The sequence below is a fragment of the Hesperophylax consimilis genome, chromosome 5 (assembly GCF_061612785.1).
Source record: "Hesperophylax consimilis isolate HC1 chromosome 5, BYU_Hcon_1.0, whole genome shotgun sequence".
NCBI classification, from domain to species: domain Eukaryota; kingdom Metazoa; phylum Arthropoda; class Insecta; order Trichoptera; family Limnephilidae; genus Hesperophylax; species Hesperophylax consimilis.
This window is the reverse complement of record NC_142840.1, coordinates 10,371,304-10,391,175: the sequence shown is the minus strand read 5'-3', so window position 1 is coordinate 10,391,175 and position 19,872 is coordinate 10,371,304. Positions and strand designations below refer to the sequence as shown.

At 34.9% G+C, this 19,872-nt stretch overlaps 2 protein-coding genes across 9 annotated transcripts in view; both read left to right on the top strand.

The window, feature by feature from the left end:
• The window catches only part of LOC149423502 (fatty acid hydroxylase domain-containing protein 2-like), a 589,487-nt gene that overhangs the window by 43,366 nt on the left and 526,249 nt on the right, over positions 1-19,872 (top strand). The window lies entirely within an intron of this gene.
• Positions 1-19,872, top strand: part of LOC149423509 (putative phosphorylase b kinase regulatory subunit alpha) — a 39,202-nt gene that overhangs the window by 9,420 nt on the left and 9,910 nt on the right. For 3 of the 8 annotated variants that reach the window (XM_089631599.1, XM_089631601.1, XM_089631602.1), the window contains 6 exons: positions 2,993-3,134; positions 5,327-5,451; positions 5,849-6,091; positions 7,782-8,038; positions 9,620-9,748; positions 10,739-10,877. In XM_089631599.1, the coding sequence (XP_089487725.1) occupies positions 2,993-3,134; positions 5,327-5,451; positions 5,849-6,091; positions 7,782-8,038; positions 9,620-9,748; positions 10,739-10,877 (1,035 nt within the window). Of the gene's footprint in view, positions 1-2,992; positions 3,135-5,326; positions 5,452-5,848; positions 6,158-7,781; positions 8,039-9,619; positions 9,749-10,738; positions 10,878-19,872 lie in introns of all 8 variants that reach the window. The other 5 variants (XM_089631595.1, XM_089631597.1, XM_089631598.1 and 2 more) reach the window with 3 other exon arrangements.

The following is a 19,872-nucleotide window of genomic DNA, read 5'->3' as shown; positions in this document are numbered from 1 at the left end:
AATGAAGAAAAATTACCATTTTAAATTTGAACAAAAAAATACGCATCGGCGACCATCAAAACGTATTCCTTTTTTTTTTTTACCAAAATTTTTATGAAAATCAAGAAAATTAACTGCGGTCACCGGTGACCCACATGGCGCTATGGGAGAAAAATGATGATTTTCGTTATGAGGTCACTGGTGACCTACATGGCGTTCAATTTGTTAATGTATGTTTAACTTGGTTTTGCCAAAAATGTATGGCTTCAACAGCACGAATATTTTATAATGCCAGCAAGTGGTTAGAATGAATTTAAAACAAGCTATTTGTCATTTTTATTATTTTCTACGTAGATTTGGACAGATTATATTTTTTATTTATTATAAAATAAAAACTGGAAATCTAAATCACAAAATTCACACACTGATAGCCAACCAAGGCATTGCATACTGCGGACATATAACTTCTACAATATTATAACCAAACACTGAACCTCTGTATTTTCTGTTTTCACGCCTTTTTTATTTCTTTCTTTCATTTCTTATCTATTTCTATTTTTATTATTTATTATTCTTAAACACTTTATTTGATTTCATCAGTTCCTGGTAAACTCTTCAGATTATTTTTAAAATTATCTTCTACAACTTTATTTGTGTTAGTTCTGTTATTTTATACACTCTGTGGAGACTATTCCGGTAAGTATTCAACAGGTTTACAACAGACATACATTATATATTTTGCAGGCGGGTATGGGTACCGCCGTCCCGGGAATCATTCATTAGATAACCAACACCTCTGCCATAGGTCACCCCAAGTGGTTCGCTATGTTTGGTGACTTAGCAGGGGTTCAGGAATGTTTAGGTCTTGGCAGCGGATGTCTCCGATTATCTATTTCTATTTTTATTATTTATTATTCTTAAACACTTTATTTGATTTAGTTTTCTTCTTATTTCATTTGAGTTATTAAAATTAGATTAAGCCCATCGTCCCACTGGCTTAGTACGAAATTGGCAAAAACTGGAGACCCTGAGCAGAAAAGTAAAGTTCACTATGGTTTGCAGAGCAGCTATTGTGGGATTTTTCTGCGCAGGATCTCCGGATTTTGTCGATTTCGTACTGTTACTGAGCAAGTGAGACGACGGGCTAAATTTGTACCACCTCAGAACAGGCTCAGCCTGGTGAGGTGATTTGTTTGTGTTTGTAGATATTAGTATTGTATTGTACTCGACAGGTATTATAAACTCGTTATTTTTTGTTGTTGTAATAGAAAATAATGCATAAAATTTTGATGAATTACTCGTTTCTACGCTCTATTAATCCCTTATTCTGGAACGGTAGTTACTAGTTACAGTTTTACATTAAAATGTAGAAATTTAGAAAGTCGAACAATTTTGTACGGTAACTTTTGTAAGCTTTCTGAAATATTGGCCAAAGAAGGAGGTAGCGCTACACAGCATAATACCCCAAAAATAGATCACAATAATACTTTTGGCTGTGAAAATGACAAATCATGTCTTTATATACTTTCAATATTAAATCAAATTAAAACTACTCTCGGTATGGTGTTGGTGAGAAACCACCATTAAATGTTAAAACATGCAAAATTTCCTTCATTGGTTCAATAATAACTAACTGGTTGATTGGCTTGGGGAGGGTGGAGTCTGAAAAACTATTAAATAATGTAATCACTTAAAATTTTACATGGTTACCTATTAATGGCTCATTTAGTAAAAACTTAATATATATTAAATTTCAATAAAAAAAAAAACACTTTAATTTTACAGAATAAATTTTTAGCAAAATTAACAGCATTTGGTTCCTTAAAATGGCCAATCTGCCTAGCTAGGAACTAATATCGACCTACAATTCATAATAACACTTGTACTTATTTTTAATATACTTATACAGTTATTGCAATATTATTATTTTGTCATTTTTGCTATATACATGTATCCACAGACATAGGAATTAATAGACGAGAAGATAATGGCGAGGGGTAAAATCAACTGTTGAAGAACGAAGGGAGTGAAGCTGACTGTGATTCGTCAATAAATCAATCTGACAGTAAATAGGCATCTCGCATTATAATATCACCATTTACTTCTTAAAAGTAAAATCTGCTTTTGAATGAATAGACATTTTTACATGGGAGCGCAAATTACTCGCCACGTTATGAACAAATTTGCGAAGTCCAAATTCGGCAAAAAAATTCGGTTGTATTTTCAGAGTCGAATATTTCGTTTAAGTATTTAGTTAAGACACTTTTATAAATGTTCATAATTTACTTCCCAGCAACCAACCAGCTTTGTGTTTCGCGTCCAGACATGTTTCTACAACTGATCCATATTATACAATGTGAATATGCTTAAAATAATGCTTATATATGGAATGTAATACGACAATTGGGTTTATTCTCTTTTTCACATCTATTTTTACAAGTTTTCATAGCATTAGGTCAACATTTTGCCGTGTTATTTCGTAAAATGAACCGATGATGCCTCGACCATAGTTCGCACAAGAATGATGACGTCACGTTTTCAAATTTCACTTGAGGCCATACGCGAGCACAGCCGGTTCCAATGGAACCGGTATGGGGAGTGGGGATAATACGCTTTTAATCACTTAGGGCAGGTCTACTAATATTCATATGTCTATGCATGTATCTAATGTAATAAATAAATTAAAAAATTAAAAATAGATATATTGCTTGAAATGGCTTGAGCTAGTTTGTAAACAGATTGGAATAGATGGGTATGTCTCTTTTCCTTCCCCTCTCGCATTTTTATATTCTAAATGCCTTGGTGAGAAACCGTCATACAAATTTAAATATTGCTTGAATTCACTTGAGCTGTGTTTGGTAAATATATTTGAAAATACGGAAAATTCACAACCCCCACTTCTCCTCTCCTAATTTTATATTCCATGTCACATAAATTTTATTATTTCATAAATATGATTACTCTACAAATTATATTACAAATTAATTATTATTAATGCTGTGTTTCTGTATAGCTGATACGTTAGGTATGGAAGGTGAATGCCTGAATCCTTCCCAGGACAGGAAGTCTTCCTGGCTAGACGTGGACACAGTGGGGCGGCAAGGTCGCAGCCCCTCACCGGCCGCCGACGATTGGAAGAAGCGACCCGTCAACAGGTAATTCAACTTCTTCCGCTACAGCCTGGAACAACTCCAGTCACGTACAAAACCATAAAGTGCGACATTTCTTAGAAAGCTACCTGCTTCTTGTCTTTTTTCTATCCGAGTTTGGCTATTATCGGGAAAATATTCATCCTGCAGATTGTAGTATCAAACATTACTCAGTCATTTAACAAACTTTTATTATAATTAATGCATTTTCGTTAAAGTTTGTTCATGTTTTTATGCATTCCATTTCCGTTGATTTTTGTTTCCACCAATACCAAATTACTAGAAGTCGGATTGTTTTTCAGTGCAGAAAACCTAGGAATAACTTCCATAAATACTCCTCATTGCATCCAGAATACTAAAGGAGGGCAATAATTATGCTGAGTCAGTGGGCACTTATCTGTATAAATAAAAATGAAATGTTCGTTTTTTTCAAAATCTTAAATCTCCAAAAGTTCTTCAGCAATTGCTCTGATATTTTGACACAACTTTGCAGTTGAATATGCGTGTGTTTTTATATTATATAGATGTCACCTGTGATAGATAATAACATGCTTTTTTTTTAAACAGTGCCATCTGTTGTCAGTTACAGACTGAGCCACAGCAACGCGTGGCGGGGTACAGCTAGTCACTAAATAAATACAAAAGATTAACGCTCGGGCAGTTCAATTTTATGTATTATAAAACTGTATGTACAGAATGGAAGTAACGGATTCTGCATCTAAAATGTTTGTTCAAATTTACATAAATAGTATATTTTCTAAAAATATCTATTATGTAAGCTACATATTTAAGAAGTGAATCTTACACATCTAAAATTAATTACAAAATCAGACTCTGTTTAACTCATTGGCCTCCAAGGTTGTATCGCTATGTCTTAAACTCGGCGGCCTGAATTATGTCTGCTTAAAAACGAAAAATGGACCTACAAGTGACACATATTTCAAATTATAAATGCCAATCACTCTGTATTTAATGAAGCATTCATTTAGTAGCGTTGGCAATAATACATTGGTAAAGATTTTCCCTGATATTTACCAATGAAGTTTTGTTAGCCACTTGCGAGTAGTTCTGGACTCGATAAGCTCGTTGGAAAACACATGGTTTTTGCTTTGAGGTGAGGGATGTCATACCAAATTTAATTTTTCATTATACGTGTATGGAAGTTCGATAGTTGTATTAAACTGACTAAATAAAATAAACTAATAAATTTAAATGTTAAAAATATATAACTTTCCAATATTCTATAATAAGTAACTACGAAAAAGCAAATCAAAAACATGGGTCATGACAAAATCACAATGTATAAACTTTGGCGAAAATGCCCATTCAATAACTTTCGGTAAGTAATAAGTAGTAAGTCATATTTAGGATTTAAGTGAAAGCTACAAGCCAAAAATGCATATATTCTTGGTATACCTTATATTGTAGGTAATAGGCATTAAAATTGCTTGACAAACGGAGTCTAGAAACGTTCGATTTCAAGCACAAAACTGGTTTTTATTTATTTTGTAAATAATTTTATAAGAAAGCAAAAAAGTTAATCAAGTGAAACTGTCACAGATAATATTAGCTATAATACTGTATTTTTAAAAAGTTGTTTCCTTTATGCGTTCATACATTTATACTAAAAAATATTTTTTTAGTAGTTTGCATTTATATTTTTTATTGTGTTATTTATTTTTTATTTGTATTCTACTCAAGCGAAACGTTTGAAAAACTTACAATTTATCTAAAGTATATTTTTTGGTATTCATAATGTACCTACACCAATTCGTTATAAAAATGAATCAAAATAGTGATTTGATTGATTTAAAAGGTTGGACAGTGAAATTTTTTACGTTGAATGCTATTGTCCTCCAAATTTTGCAATATTACATCGAAATGACTTTGCTGTCTGAAAATAGTTGCATTGAATTGCTACAAATTCCATATATCAATAATTATACATATAATGATGCCAGAACTCAAAATTAAAGAGTTTTTACTACTCCATAGTTAAGGTTTTGAAGTTTTTGCTTGCCATAATTACATTATAAGGAGCTGAAGATGGAATAATCTCACAGTGGTAAAGAAGTCTTTTGTGTCACTGCAGCTCTGAACTCCATTTCTTGCATTTTCAGACCATTTTAACCAGAAGAAAAAAACTTACAATGTCTTTATTTTGACTTGTAATTTTGAATTTTAATTATTATTTTCAGAGGCACATCAACTACCAATTTAGTTCACCAACACTCAGCAGATATGCCAACCATTAATGTTGAGAAAGCTAAATCCGAATCTCCTATCAAAGAAGATTCTAATCTCAAAGGTAAACATCGTAAAGGTACTTAATATATATTCTTATTATATCTTTCATTTTATATTTCATTTCACACAATATCCATCAAAGCACTTATCATCCCATAAAATATTGATTGATATACATTCAAAATTTCACAGCATAAAAATATAATTTTAAATACATACCATGTAAAAAATTATAATTTTGGTAATCTGAACAGATTTACTTTACTCATGTCATTTTGGAAAAATGCATTTTACTGTTCAATCTGGGCGTACAAACCGTAGAGGATGTATTACTGTTCAAAAATAAGGAAAATAAATTTCGAAATTATGAAGCAAAATGTTAACTCATCAACAGTAAGTTAACTAGTAGTTCTGTGAACAGTAGACCTTGTGTAATGTTGATTATTCCGATTTAAGATCAAGTGTGCTTTCAGTGACGGTGACAGCGGCGCCGCGAGTGTCGGGATCCCGCAACCGATGCAACTCGGAGAGCGGCGGCAACGGCTCAACTGGCTTTACCGCTGTCGGGACTGGAACCACCAGCTCACACAACTCCCAGTACGCGGAGCAAGAGGTGGCCGAGCTCCTGGCCATGCTGCGCGAGGGCGACAGCCTGGAGGAGCAAGGAGACATCCTGCAATACCTGGTGGACACGCATGGGCTAGACTTCAACACCGGTACACAGTCTGTAATTAACAACACTAACCAGATGCATGTGGACTGTATTGAAAACGGGTCCGACTGTAAGTGAAATCATGATTTTCTGTGCTGTCCTTCTCTTTTCACCAGTTCCTGGTAAACTCTTCAGATTATCTTTTAAATTATCTTCTACAACTTTATTTGTGTTAGTCCTGTATTTTATACACTCTGTGGAGACTATTCCGGTAAGCATTCAACAGGTTTACAATAGACATACATTATATATTTATCAATTTTGGAGGCGGGTATGGGTACCGCCGTCCCGGGAATCATTCATTAGATAACCAACACCTCTGCCATAGGTCACCCCAAGTAGTTTGCTACATTTGGTGACTTAGCAGGGGTGCAGGATTGTTTAGGTCTTGACAGCGGATGTGTCTGCACACCTAATCTTTTTACATCTCCAGCAGGACTCTCTCGACCCATCACCTTGTGCAGTGGGAGGGATGAATCCAAACATCCGTCACTCCCAGACATGCTGATTCCTACCAACCCCTCATACGTTTTTCCTTCCCAGATCTTCCTCTCCCCCTTTCCTAAAAAAAGTCTACACAACATGTATTTTATTTTTGGCCCAATTGTGCGCCTGTCGCATATGTGATACATTGTCAGCTATCCCCGTATGCGGAAGTCGCATGTGTATATGTTTATGTGATCCATTCACTAAAACATGTACTGTATTAAAACAAGCTGCATCATGGGATAGATTGTGTTGTTCATAAAATATTATTATCTTGCTGTCTGTTGTGTTCTTACAAACAGGTCTCCAACTTGTCTTGGAAGGAGTTTATAAATAATAGGTTCTTTTAGATTATTTTAGATTATCAGGGATTTATTATTACTCCGCGTATAATAATGGTGACTCGATAGTCGACCTAACAGTAAGTTTCTCTGAGAGCCTTCCCACTGGCCCTGGCGACTACTGGCCACTGGCTCCATCTTGCGGACTTCCACGCAAGCTCTATACACTGCCATCTGTGCGTGCATCTATGAAGCTCTTACTTCCCAACATTATCAATATTGATGTATCCTGTTGGCCAGAAGCCAGTTGAATGATTACAGGAAATAAGTACAAATTTGTTTGCTTATAAGTAAACAAACACAGTAAAATATGCATCGCATATTTAGTTTTTATGTGTTTAGCAGCTTTGATAGAATTGTAACTAATATAAATAAAAGAAATCAATGTGTTCACACCACAATTATTTGCATGCATATGATAATATTGTCTACCCAAAAGCAAAAGAGCAGCGCTTGTGTGATTTTGACGGCTTGAATTTACAAATTGCAGTTTTGCTTGTAATTCTATTTCTATGTGATAAGCAAAGTGGCATTTAGCCTTAGCCTTGTATATCAATATACAACTATTATCTCTCTAAAAGTCCTTAAGTAGGCAACAATTTTCATAAAAAAATATATATTTTAAAAAATCACCTTTTGAAGCACCCTTTTGCTTTCAGGGCAAAGATATTATTTTTTATTTGTCTGATTTCTTGTTGACCTTTAATTTTTAATTTTGATTAAATGCAAACTTGCATTTAAGGGAAATAGTAGTATTAAAATCATTTTGTGGTAGGCTATTTTTATAATTTCTTTTCTTTCTTTCTCTTATTACTCGTTTTATCAAACCGTCTCTCGGCAAATTTGTCAAATTCCCTCTTCTTGTAGGCATGTTAGAGATGGGCCGGGTGGTGACTGTGAAAGACCTACTGAAGGGTCTGTACGAGAAGGCGTGCCAGCAGAAGCTGTGGGGGCTCGTGCGCCACACGGCCGGCATGCTGGGCAAGAGGGTGGAGGACTTGGCCAAGGCCGTCACCGACCTCCTCGTCAGGCAGAAGCAGATCACTGTAGGGATGCCTCCGTCCAACGAGCACACTATCACGGCGCCGCTGCCTGAGAATGAGCTGAGGCAACTTATCCATCTGGTAATGACAGTCATTTTGTATTGAATTTAACCATTAGTCTGTTAGCTAAAATACCGAGTGGCCCGCCATGCGCCGGCTGACACTATTTCCGTAATGACTTACTTTTTTTTTTGCAAAATACTATTTTATACCATTTTTCCTATTGACATACAAATTGATAGACTCGCTTTAGCATGAAATCTGGGTATTATTTCGACGAGCCGAGGCAAACCATGTGACCATATTGTTTTCACTAGGGGGGTTTTAGAATGTTTTGGATGACATCAGTACATTGTACATCAACCACCGAAGACCGCAAATTGAAATAACCATTTGTAGAAAAATAAAGTTTGCTAAAGTAAGGCAACAGTTTGCAGCGCTGTCCATTCAGGGGCGGATCTAATGGTGACTGCCTCCCACCCCCCTGCTGTTGTAGTTCCGTCTTTACCCTACGGGCACGTGGAGCATGAGCCCAGGGCCCCTAGTCTGAGGGTTCACCAGAACTCATGCCCGTAGACAGGGCCTTCGAGAGGGGGGTTCAGGACTTGGAAAAATGTTTCACATTTTTATTTAAGTGGAAAATATTGCTTGTGAAATGATGGAGGACTTAGCTAGAATTAGATTGGACACCTGGGTGGAAATCCGACACATTTTTCCACTCGGCTACTAGCTGGTTAAGCTGATGTGTTTTAAAGGCTTACGTTTTACACAATACTAAAAGATTTCCTTTTAAGAAAATACTGAAAGATTTCCGTCTATCCCTTTACAACCGGCTTCATACGAGAGTGAGTTTGTGTTTGAAGACAGAAAATAAATTTGTTTTTGTGAACGGAAACGGTGTCGATTGAACGTGCGGGAGCTGCTTATTTAGGGTACTTTCAAGCGCACATGTTTCAACCAGTAAGTCGCCCAGACCTATGAGATCATAACTAAGAGCTTTAACAATGTGGCACATCACAATTTTAAAATTTTTTGCCGGTTGCAAAGGGCTAAACATTGTTGGGAAACTAGCAAAAAAAATTCAAGAGCATTTATTAATTTGCCCTCCGACCTAGAAAATATTCGCCTGCATAGCTTTTTCTGTGTCTTTGTTAAAGTAATAATTCATATTCCACTCCCTTCTCCAATAACACAATGATATCTCAATGGGGATACCAAGTAAATAATTTTTCCTGCGGCACTTTTCCGTGTCTTAGTGAAAGTTATAACAAATTTTCCACTTACTACCTAATTTAGTTGGGAATGGTACAGTTCTACAGGCTCCAAGATTGCTGAGGAAGTGGGACTATTGTGCATTATTTGCAATTTTATCAGTATTTTATGTTTCTGTAGGTACGTAATTAGTTGCACATGAAAAAAAAAACTATTCAATTTTTACATGACCTTTCTAAATGCAAAATATAGGTTTATAGCTTACAAAATCTGCCCCCAAACTCTAGAGTGCCTGTGGCTATTTTGGCCCCAAATTCAAAATGACCGCTCCTCTTGTGATTTTTTGAAATTAGAATTTTTATTAAATTATTAAAAACAAAATTAATATTCATGAAATTTATTTATATAATATTCTGCTTTCATTTTTTAATCCTAACCTTTTATTTGCAGGCTTATGGTGACGATGAAAGTACAGCCATGTTGACACAAGAGCTGCTGGTTTATCTCGCCATGTTTATTCGTACTGAACCACAACTCTTCTTGGAAATGCTCCGGCTTCGTGTTGGCTTAATTATTCAGGTTTACGACATTTTTTATTCTTTTGTGATATGGTTTAACCCTTCAGGTTTTTAAATATTTTTACCAACAAGTCCCAACGACATGGTGAATTTTCTTGGAATTTTAGATTGCTCCCGAGGTATCTAAAATGTGCTACATATTACTTATTTTTGAAGTTGTTGTTAAAAGAAATACTAATTATCTTTGAAATATTTGCATTTGAAAGAAACATTGATCTTCCTAAACAATAAATTTTTATTATCAAACATGAAAATGTTAACAGAAAAACTTACCAGGACATTTTGGCTCGGAACGTCCATAATTTTGAAAGAATTCAATATTTATAAAACATATTCCTTTTGTGTAGGTAAGCAGTAATAAAACTCTCACTTCACTTGTTATGCCGTTTATACAATAAAAACATATAAATAATTTTTTCACTTTCAACTGTCAATGAAAAAATGCCGCCAATTCGTAATCATGAACTTTGACAATTTTTTTAAATTTTATCGATGTAGTAATGTATAAATATTTTATACAAACTGTGAAGAATAATTATTTATCTTTCCAACGACAAACATATTACATTTCTACACATTGTAGAAAAAAAGATAAAAATAATTTTATAATGTATTGACGTTCCGGTCAGATCTGTCCTTCAGAGGCTAAAATGGAATATGATATTTGTGGCTAGTAATGTCCTTCCGAAGCCTGAAGGGTTAACACTTTTACCTCATTTTGATGTATTTTCTCTTCCGTACCGTAATGTCCTTTTAATTTCACTATAACATTGGAATTGGGATAGAGCGGTAATAGCCAATGGACTGTAATTGACGCAATGTATTATCTCAAGCAACAGGTGATAAAGAAGACACATTGGATAACCGTTCACATTATTTTATGGTCCTTTCTCCTTGCTCTCTCATGCTGTGTCTTTCATAGAAGAAGTCAGTCACATAGTTGTTACAAGTACAGATCCCACTGACAATAACGGCATCTATGTGTTTTTAGGTTATGGCCACTGAACTCTCTCGAACATTATCTTGTGATGGTGAAGAAGCATCGGAACATTTGCTTAATCTGTCTCCATTTGAAATGAAGAACCTGCTGCACCACATTCTCAGCGGAAAAGAGTTTGCCATTAACAGTGGTGAGTGCATTTTTACAAATAAATTAAAGATTTAGTGCTTTTAGTTATATAAATAAATGTAGTTTATTTTATTAAACAGTAAAACTCCCCTATAATGTTTTTGAAGGGAAAAAAAATTGTGAATTAGATAATTTTTATTTTTGTATACAGGGTGTATCGGCACTAACCCGACAAACTTTAACCAGCTATTCCTTAGCACATTTGGAGTAAAAAATGTTATGTACACTTTGCTGTCCGGTAACATTTTTTTTCTTTTAAAAACAAAAAATAAATAAAATTTCCACACTCCGCTACTGCCCACAGTATAGGGGTAAAATAATTGGCAACGCCGCGCTACTGTCATCTCTTTCACACATATTCTGTCTCAAGTCCCGTGTGGTTCCCGCCACCCCGTCTCGTATCAGTGGTCAGTGCTGTTTTGGGAGTTCGCATGTCATCAAGTTTCTAGTTTCGTTTTTGTTTTGTTATCTAAGTTTTTACTGTTGAAATATGCCCCTCAATTATCCACCTGCCGAGCAAGCAGATATTGTTTTTGTTTATGGATTTTGCAATGGAAATTCACGAGCAGCCGTAAGGGAGTATCGCATGAGGTTTCCTGGAAGACGCGTCCCACACCATGCTACCTTTGTCCAGGTTTGTACCCTATCAATTGTTTATTGAAACTATTTACATTCATTGATAATGCCAAAAAGCGCTTTTGAAATTTAAACTGGGAACATTAAAAACATAACAAGGGGCCACCAACTTTAAAAATGTAAATTGTACTTTAGGTGATTTGTGTTCAGTGGTCACTAAACGGCGTTTTAAAAAGTTAATTAATTTTAATCTCTAATAAATGCATCATTCACTGCAATTGAATTCACTCCCTTTCTCACCATGGGATTATTTAAATTACTTGAATTCAATTTCACCCCTGTGAATCCAAGATATCAACCGTACCTAGTTAAGAAAATTATAATTTAAAACACTTTGTTATACATTTTACTATAAAAAAATGAAATAAATGAAGAGAAAACGTAAGTTTTCTGATATGTGCCTAAAATAAGTGTTCTTTAAAAATAAAATGAGTGAAAAAGCCCGCGATTGTTTATTTGACATTATTACTGAGCTGAATAATAAAAGCAGTTGTTATTTGTTGTTTTGTTTCAGATGTATCAACAATTGCGTGACTGTGGCATCGGACGGATTGAAGGCGCCGGCGGAGGACACAACATCGTTCCTGTGGCAGTTGAGGAGAGAATCCTGAACTTAATTACCGAAGACCCCACGCTGTCCGTGCGTCGGGTCGCTCTGATGATAGGACACAGGGAACACATGGCGGTATGGAGAGTTCTGAAGAAGCACGGGCTCAAACCTTTTCACTATAGGCGCTGCCAAGGCCTCATGGAGAATGACCACTTTTCCAGAGTCGTGTACTGCAGAAGAATGCTGCATAATGTCATAAGAGATGCAGACTTCATGAAAAACATATTGTTTACCGACGAAGCACAGTTCACTAAAACAGGAGTGCTAAATGTGCACAACTTGCACCATTGGGCTGAACAAAACCCCAAGCTTGTTCGGGAGTCGTCGAGCCAGGACAGATTTTCCATCAACATGTGGGCAGGAATCCTGGGAAATCAAATACTCGGTCCAATCGAGTTGCCTCCCAGACTAAATGGACCGATGTATTTGGAGTTCTTACAAGTGCAACTGGGCGAGATTCTGGAAGATGTGAACCTCGAATTACTACGGAGAATGTGGTTCCAGCACGATGGAGCCCCACCACACTATTCGATTGCCGTGCGGAACTACTTGGATGTCGAGTTTCCTGGTCGTTGGATAGGCCGTGGAAGTCCGGCCATTGCTTGGCCACCAAGATCACCCGACCTGACCCCCCTGGATTACTACCTGTGGGGGGCTCTCAAGGAAAAAGTGTATGCTAAGCCAATAGCCTCAAGAGAGCAACTGCTCGAACGAGTGATGGAAGCCGCTGCAGAAATTAAAGCAAATCCTGCAAACTTAAATAATCAAAATATAACAAGACTACACGCTTGCATCGAAAATAATGGTAGTCACTTCGAACAAATGCTCCAATAAAAAAATTAACATAAACTACATGTCCGCATTTTCATTTATTATTTATTGGTAAAATTCTCACAATGTCATTCATTTACACATCAATATTACCTACATATCAATATTTAATAAAATCTGTAGAAGAGTATGCCCGTCGGCATTCAACAAGTTTTTCGACAAGTGTGTCGAAAAGCGTCTTCTCTCTTTCCTACACACTAAATATTAATGGTTAAAAATGAGACGACTGATGCTTGTAAGCGCGCCAATACGTAAAAACAACGAAACTCGAATAAGAATTGCCAGGTGGGTTTTTTAATCGCTTTAATCTGACTTTAAACAATAATTAAACACGTAAAAATTATTTAATATAATATTACAGTACAGTACTTTGAACCTTCGCAATAAATTTATTTGATTTTAAGTTTAGTTTGTAGAACTCCATTTCAATTTAGAGATTTTTTTTATTTTAACAGTCTTATTAAAAAATTTATAAAAACAGTGTGTTTATAAACAAGTTCTGCTAGTTGTAATTATTATTACGCGTGACAGCTGTTTCACCTTCTGACGGCATTATCAAACTTTGGTAAAGCCACTTACAGACGACGTAAGTGATAACTTTCTTTTTTTATTATTCTGGCTTTATTGATTTCCGAGTAAATTGTCGTAAATTATTATTTGCTAATCCCAATATTATTTGCTAATGCTAATAATTAAGTGAAATTTTAAACAATGCAATAATAGGATTATTGCATTGTTAATTTCACTTAATGTCGTTGGTATTTCCAACTGATGACTCAGGGGTTTATTTCCCTGAATAATTAAGTATTTTGGGGTCTAATTATTATGCATTTCATTACATCCGATAATTTAAACAATTTTTATGTTGAATTGGGGTAAGTTTTATGGCTAAGGGAAGGAGTGGAAGGTGAGGAAGTACCTGGATATTCAGATCTGGTCACCAAATACGGCTAGTCATTTCAAGCAACGTTTAAATTCTAAACCTGGATATTCAGATCTGGTCACCAAATACGGCTAGTCATTTCAAGCAACGTTTAAATTCTGAACCTGGATATTCAGATCTGGTCACCAAATACGGCTAGTCATTTCAAGTAACGTTTAAATTCTAAACCTGGATATTCAGATCTGGTCACCAAATACGGCTAGTCATTTCAAGCAACGTTTAAATTCTGAACCTGGATATTCAGATCTGGTCACCAAATACGGCTAGTCATTTCAAGCAACGTTTAAATTCTAAACCTGGATATTCAGATCTGGTCACCAAATACGGCTAGTCATTTCAAGCAACGTTTAAATTCTGAACCTGGATATTCAGATCTGGTCACCAAATACGGCTAGTCATTTCAAGCAATGTTTAAATTCTAAACCTGGATATTCAGATCTGGTCACCAAATACGGCTAGTCATTTCAAGCAACGTTTAAATTCTGAACCTGGATATTCAGATCTGGTCACCAAATACGGCTAGTCATTTCAAGCAACGTTTAAATTCTGAATTAATTAATCAATTACGAAAAAGCGTGGGGTTAAGAATATTTTTTTTAAATTATAGTTGTAATTTATTGTCGATTTTTTAAAAAAATTGCGATATTTTAAATAAAATTTAATAATTATTGTTTAAATAAATTAGCAATCTGGCAGCATTCATTTGCAGGTGGTCAATCCAATGCAGTCATGACGTTTGTGTGAGTGCTTTCCTTTGTCTCAGTGTGTTGCGCAGCAGTTTTATATGAACCGTTTTTTGATTCATCGGGATTGTTTTTAAAACTATACATTCTTTGTACCTTCAAATTAGTGGAAATAAACTTAAGTGTGTCAAGCTGCTCGTTATATTCCGGTAATTCTGGAAGGCTTTTAACATAAGCAATAATATTCATAAATCACATTCCGCGAAGTTGTAAATAACTAAATTTATTAAAAAATATACGTTGTAGGATAGCCTAGCAAGTAACATTTTGACAGAGCACTTACGGTGATTTAAAAAACAACGGCGCTGTTCAAATAATCCAATTATTATTATTGATAAGTACCTAAGTGAGGAAAATTGTTTTTAAAAGTGCTCAGAATTATTGGACTTCGATTATAAATTCAGGAAATCTACTAATTAGTTTCTTAGTTTCAAAATTAGACTATTTAATACGTGAAACGCGTAAGAGGTGAAACCAAAGCATTCCAGAGGTGAAACAATTTAGATACAAAAATAAAACTGATGTGTACAATACAAGAAGACAATCAGTGATTCGCATACGAAAAATGTGAATAATCATTATTGTTAAATAAAATATTTCTTTTCTGGTACTGGATTATGTAATACGGGCTTCGTTCGCAGCAACACGCGAGAGTTGCGATGTTGCTTTCAAATTTTGACAAAGGATAAAACAGTGGTGACATGTGGTGAAAATATGTTTAATTAATTTTTTATTAAAAAAAAACGTTACCGGACAGCAAAGTGCACATAACATTTTTTACTCCAAATGTGCTAAGGAATAGCTGGTTAAAGTTTGTCGGGTTAGTGCCGATACACCCTGTATATTGAAGAAACTGATAACTTCTTAATCCCTCAGGCTAATTGGTTCAGTTTTGCGAACAAACAGCTATTACCCATAGAGTCAATTTGTTCACTTTTCGAAACAGCATGGTCTCATAGAAATCGTTGTGTCTCCCTTAAGGCCCGAACAAACTGCCGCGATCAAAGCGCGTCCGCGATCCCGTGCACGGTGGTGATCAGATGTTGTGTATGAACTTGTAGCAACGTGTTCACATCGAAGCGTTCTCTGATTGGCCGCGGCGTCCTGTGCAGCGTCTGGACGCGGCGATCGCTCGCGTCCGCGATCAGTTGCTGCTTGCAGGATCTGCACACGGCACGCAACGTAATTATCTCTGAGTTTGTGGTATTTCTCATGATGTCGGATACAAATACAGAGAGAATGATCAACGAAATTAGCAAGCATCGTTTACTTTATGACACTTCACATCCAGAATATAAAAAGAATAGAAAGAAGTATCAAGTTTGGAATGAAATAGGAGAATTATTGGGATTAAGTGGTAAGTTTTAGAAAAAATATATTTATTTTTATAGGACATACATTTTTATGAATTAATATTTTCACGAATTAACATCTTCTGTTTTCACCTAGCGATATTTGTTTATACTTGAGTAAATATCAGTATTATATCAGTGAACAAAACTACAAAAAACATTAAAAACACGCAGAAGTAATAATTCTTCTTCAGATTCGTCTCCAAACATGATTATGATTATTTAAATGGTTCCCGCTCCGAGCTATACCTACCACACAACCGACACGAATGTACGAGTGCCACGGACGCCAGCTGATCGCTAGTTGATCGCTAGTTTGGTGTGAACGGTTCTGCACGCACACAGGACGCTCACCGTGCACGCCATCGCGGACGCAAAATGATCGCGGCGGTTTGGTCTTGCCTTTACTGTCACCGTGAAAAATATGATCTAAGCGTGTTAGAAAGAGAAAACACTACACTTTCAGGGTGGCCACAGACCTGGAAAACCGGGAATTATCAGGGAATTTTACCGAACCGGGAATTATCAGGGAAATGTCAGGGAATTTAAAATATTCTTAAAATATCAGGGAATTCCAAAAATAAAACGAAATTCGTTATTTACGATTTGTGAGGTCCCAAAGTTGTCTTTTATTACTTTTACTTGCGGCGTGTGTAACAAAAGATATGCCGACAAAGACAAACTAGATAAGTAGGTATTTTTTTATTATTATTTTCGTAAATAGCCCTTGCAACACAATCATGTCGTAAACCACCCGCCTTGGTTTTTCCCCTATACTATGTAGGTGCGAAATCTGTAAAGAAAAAGCTAGCAAAGTTACAAAAAAGGGTCGGACACCCAGTACGGTCGTAATAAAATTTAAAGATCATCATTATCAACATTTTTACAAAGTGTCAATACAGTAGAACCTCGTTAATTCGAAATCCACGGGACATCAAAAATCAAATTTCGAATTAACGAATTCCCACGTAATTCGAATTTTTATGAAAAAAAAAAAATACGCCGAAAATCGATTTTCTCGGCCGCCTCTTCAAATCCGGGTGGTATTTTAGTTGTAAATTCGTATTAATACCAATTATTTCTTTATTTTCGCGGCCGATTACCGTAGCGGCGGGCCCTTTAAATTCAGATATTCGCAATAAATTCGTAAAAATGCTATATATTTACGCGTAAATCGAGATTCCGTTGCCGATTTCGGTCTCGGCCTACCCTTTAAATTGAGATATTCGTAAAAATACGATATATTTCTGCGTTAAACGAGAATTTGCGGCCGTATTCCGTCGCGGCCGGCTCTTAAAATTCAGATTCGAAAAAAAATCGCAAAAATACGATATATTTCCGTGTAAATCGAGAATGCGCGGCCGATTTCCGTCGCGGCCGACCCTTTAAATTAAGATGTAAATTCGTAAAAATATGAAATATTTCCGCGTAAATCGAATTTTATCGGCAGTTTTTCGTCGCGGCCGGCCTTTTAAGTTAAGATATTTGAAGTAAATTCGTAAAAATATGTCATATTTCGGCGTGAATCGAAATTTTTCGGCCGATTTCCGTCGCGCCGTATTTTTTAACTCGGATATTCGAAGTAAAGTTAGTAAAAATACGATATTTCCGCGTGAATTGAAATTTCGCGTCCGATTTCCGTCGCGGCGGGCCCTTTAAAATTCAGATATTCGAAATAAATTCGTAAAAATACGATATATTTACGCGTAAATCGAGATTTCGCGGCCGATTTCCGTCGCAGCGGGTCATATAAATTCAAATGTTCGAAATAAATTCGTATATATACGATACATTTACGCGTAAATCGAAATTTCGCGGCCGAGTTTTGTCGCGGCCGACCCTTTAAATACAGATATTTGGTGTAAACACGTAAAACTACGACATATATCCGCGTAAAACGTATTTTCTCGGCCCTTCAAACTCGGATATTCGAAATAAATTTGAAAAAATACAACATTCCAGTGTAAATCGATTCAGATTTACAAAATAATAATACTAATTAGGACGATGTATAACCACGTAAAAATACATTTTTCGGCGTTTTACCGCCACGGCTGACTTTAAGATTCAGATTTACGAAATATTATGATTTATTTTCGCAAAAATCTTTTTTTTTCGAATTTCACGAACAAATTTTCGTGCGCGGACACAAATAAATTTCGAATTACGAATTAATGAATTTCGAATTAAAAAAAAATTGTATGAAAAAAATTTTCTGCGGATATTTTTTTGGCGAAAATTTCGAAGCGTTTTTTCGAACTATCGGGTTTCTACTGTACTTACTTTTGTTTATTTGTCTATTTTTGTCTGGTCTTTTCATTTGTACACAAATTGTCTTCAGGCGAAATATCATAAATTTGTAATAAATGTATTTTGTTTTGAATAGATCATTGTGGTGCAAGGAAATAATAAATGCTTTAGATGACGGAATTCCCTTTATTTATGTATCTGTTCTAATTTTCTGGCGTAGATGAAAATTGTGTTTCAAAAATAAAATTTTGAACGATATTTCCTTATACCAAATAAAACATATCAGGGAAAAATATAGAAACTGCCCTGGAAAACCTGGAATTATCAGGGAATTTTGAAATCCGTTTTTTGTGGCCACCCTGACTTTATATTCAAATCTAGAAATTAAAAACAGAAGATTTAGAATGTGCACCTCTATGAAACTGCAATTTGAGAAGAATTTATTATTATTTAAATTTACAAAGTTTGTGAATTTTTATATGAAATTACAAAAAGTGAGGTGAAAGTAATCTCTATAATGCATTTTTATAATAAAATGTGTAGTTTTTTTCATTATCTGTAATTTTAGTTCCGTGTTCAAAATCAAGTAAAGTGAGCAATATTTTTTATGTTTTCATTAAAATTTTTAATATTTTGAAAATTATATGTTTATTTCTGACAAAAAAATTTGAAAGTTTATTTCATCACCTTTCAAAAAGAGTTTTTAGTTTCTGGATATGTTAAAAAATATTATATTTATTTAGATTTCACTTCAAAGCGGAAATACCCTAGAATTCTCCGACGTTATGACAGCGTCTTTAAAAAATATAATGGTCAACAAGTCAGGGGCCTGAGGGGTTAAGCATGATAACTGGTAACCTCTTATTGGGGAACCTTATATGCGTGTTTTACTGTATTGTAACCTATATTTTAGATGCAATATTCTTGTAGTTATTGTTTAAAACCTCTTCCCAAAAATCTTTCTTAATTTACACATTATTTCATTTTCCCCATCTAAAGCTAGTAAATCCCATCTAGTTATTATGTTTTCTTTTTTTTGCAATCAACCAGGAATATAGCCGAGAAAAGAAAAAGAACCCTCACAAAATGTTACTCTTTTATATTTGTTTGTTTTAGCTAAAAAAAAATGGTTCAATGATCTCCTCAAAATGACAATTCAACACACCTATAAAAAGTGCTATAAAGTTATGAAACAAAAACTAGGTTAAATAGTTACATATTTAATCTAGTTTTTGTTTCATCACTTTTCATAGTTTTATAGCACTTTTTATAAGTGTGTTGCATTGTCATTTTGATGAGTTATCCGGTCACAAAAAAATATATACAGTGGAATTTGTTTAACATAAAACCTTTTATCGTGTTAAAAAATACAAAAATAATAATAATAATAAATGAGAATATTTTTTTATTATTAAAAATGGCTTTCTCAGACTATAAAAATATTACCATTTGTTATTTTGGATACTGCCATTATACCTAGCTCTCTCATTCAAAATTTAGGCGTATTAGATCTATCAAAAAATTTATATGTAAAAATGTAAAAATCAAGAGATTTTTTAAATATTTATGTTGAGGGATCAGTAGGATGTATAGGCCCTGTTAGAAGTTCTACCTAGCCGAACCCTCTGATA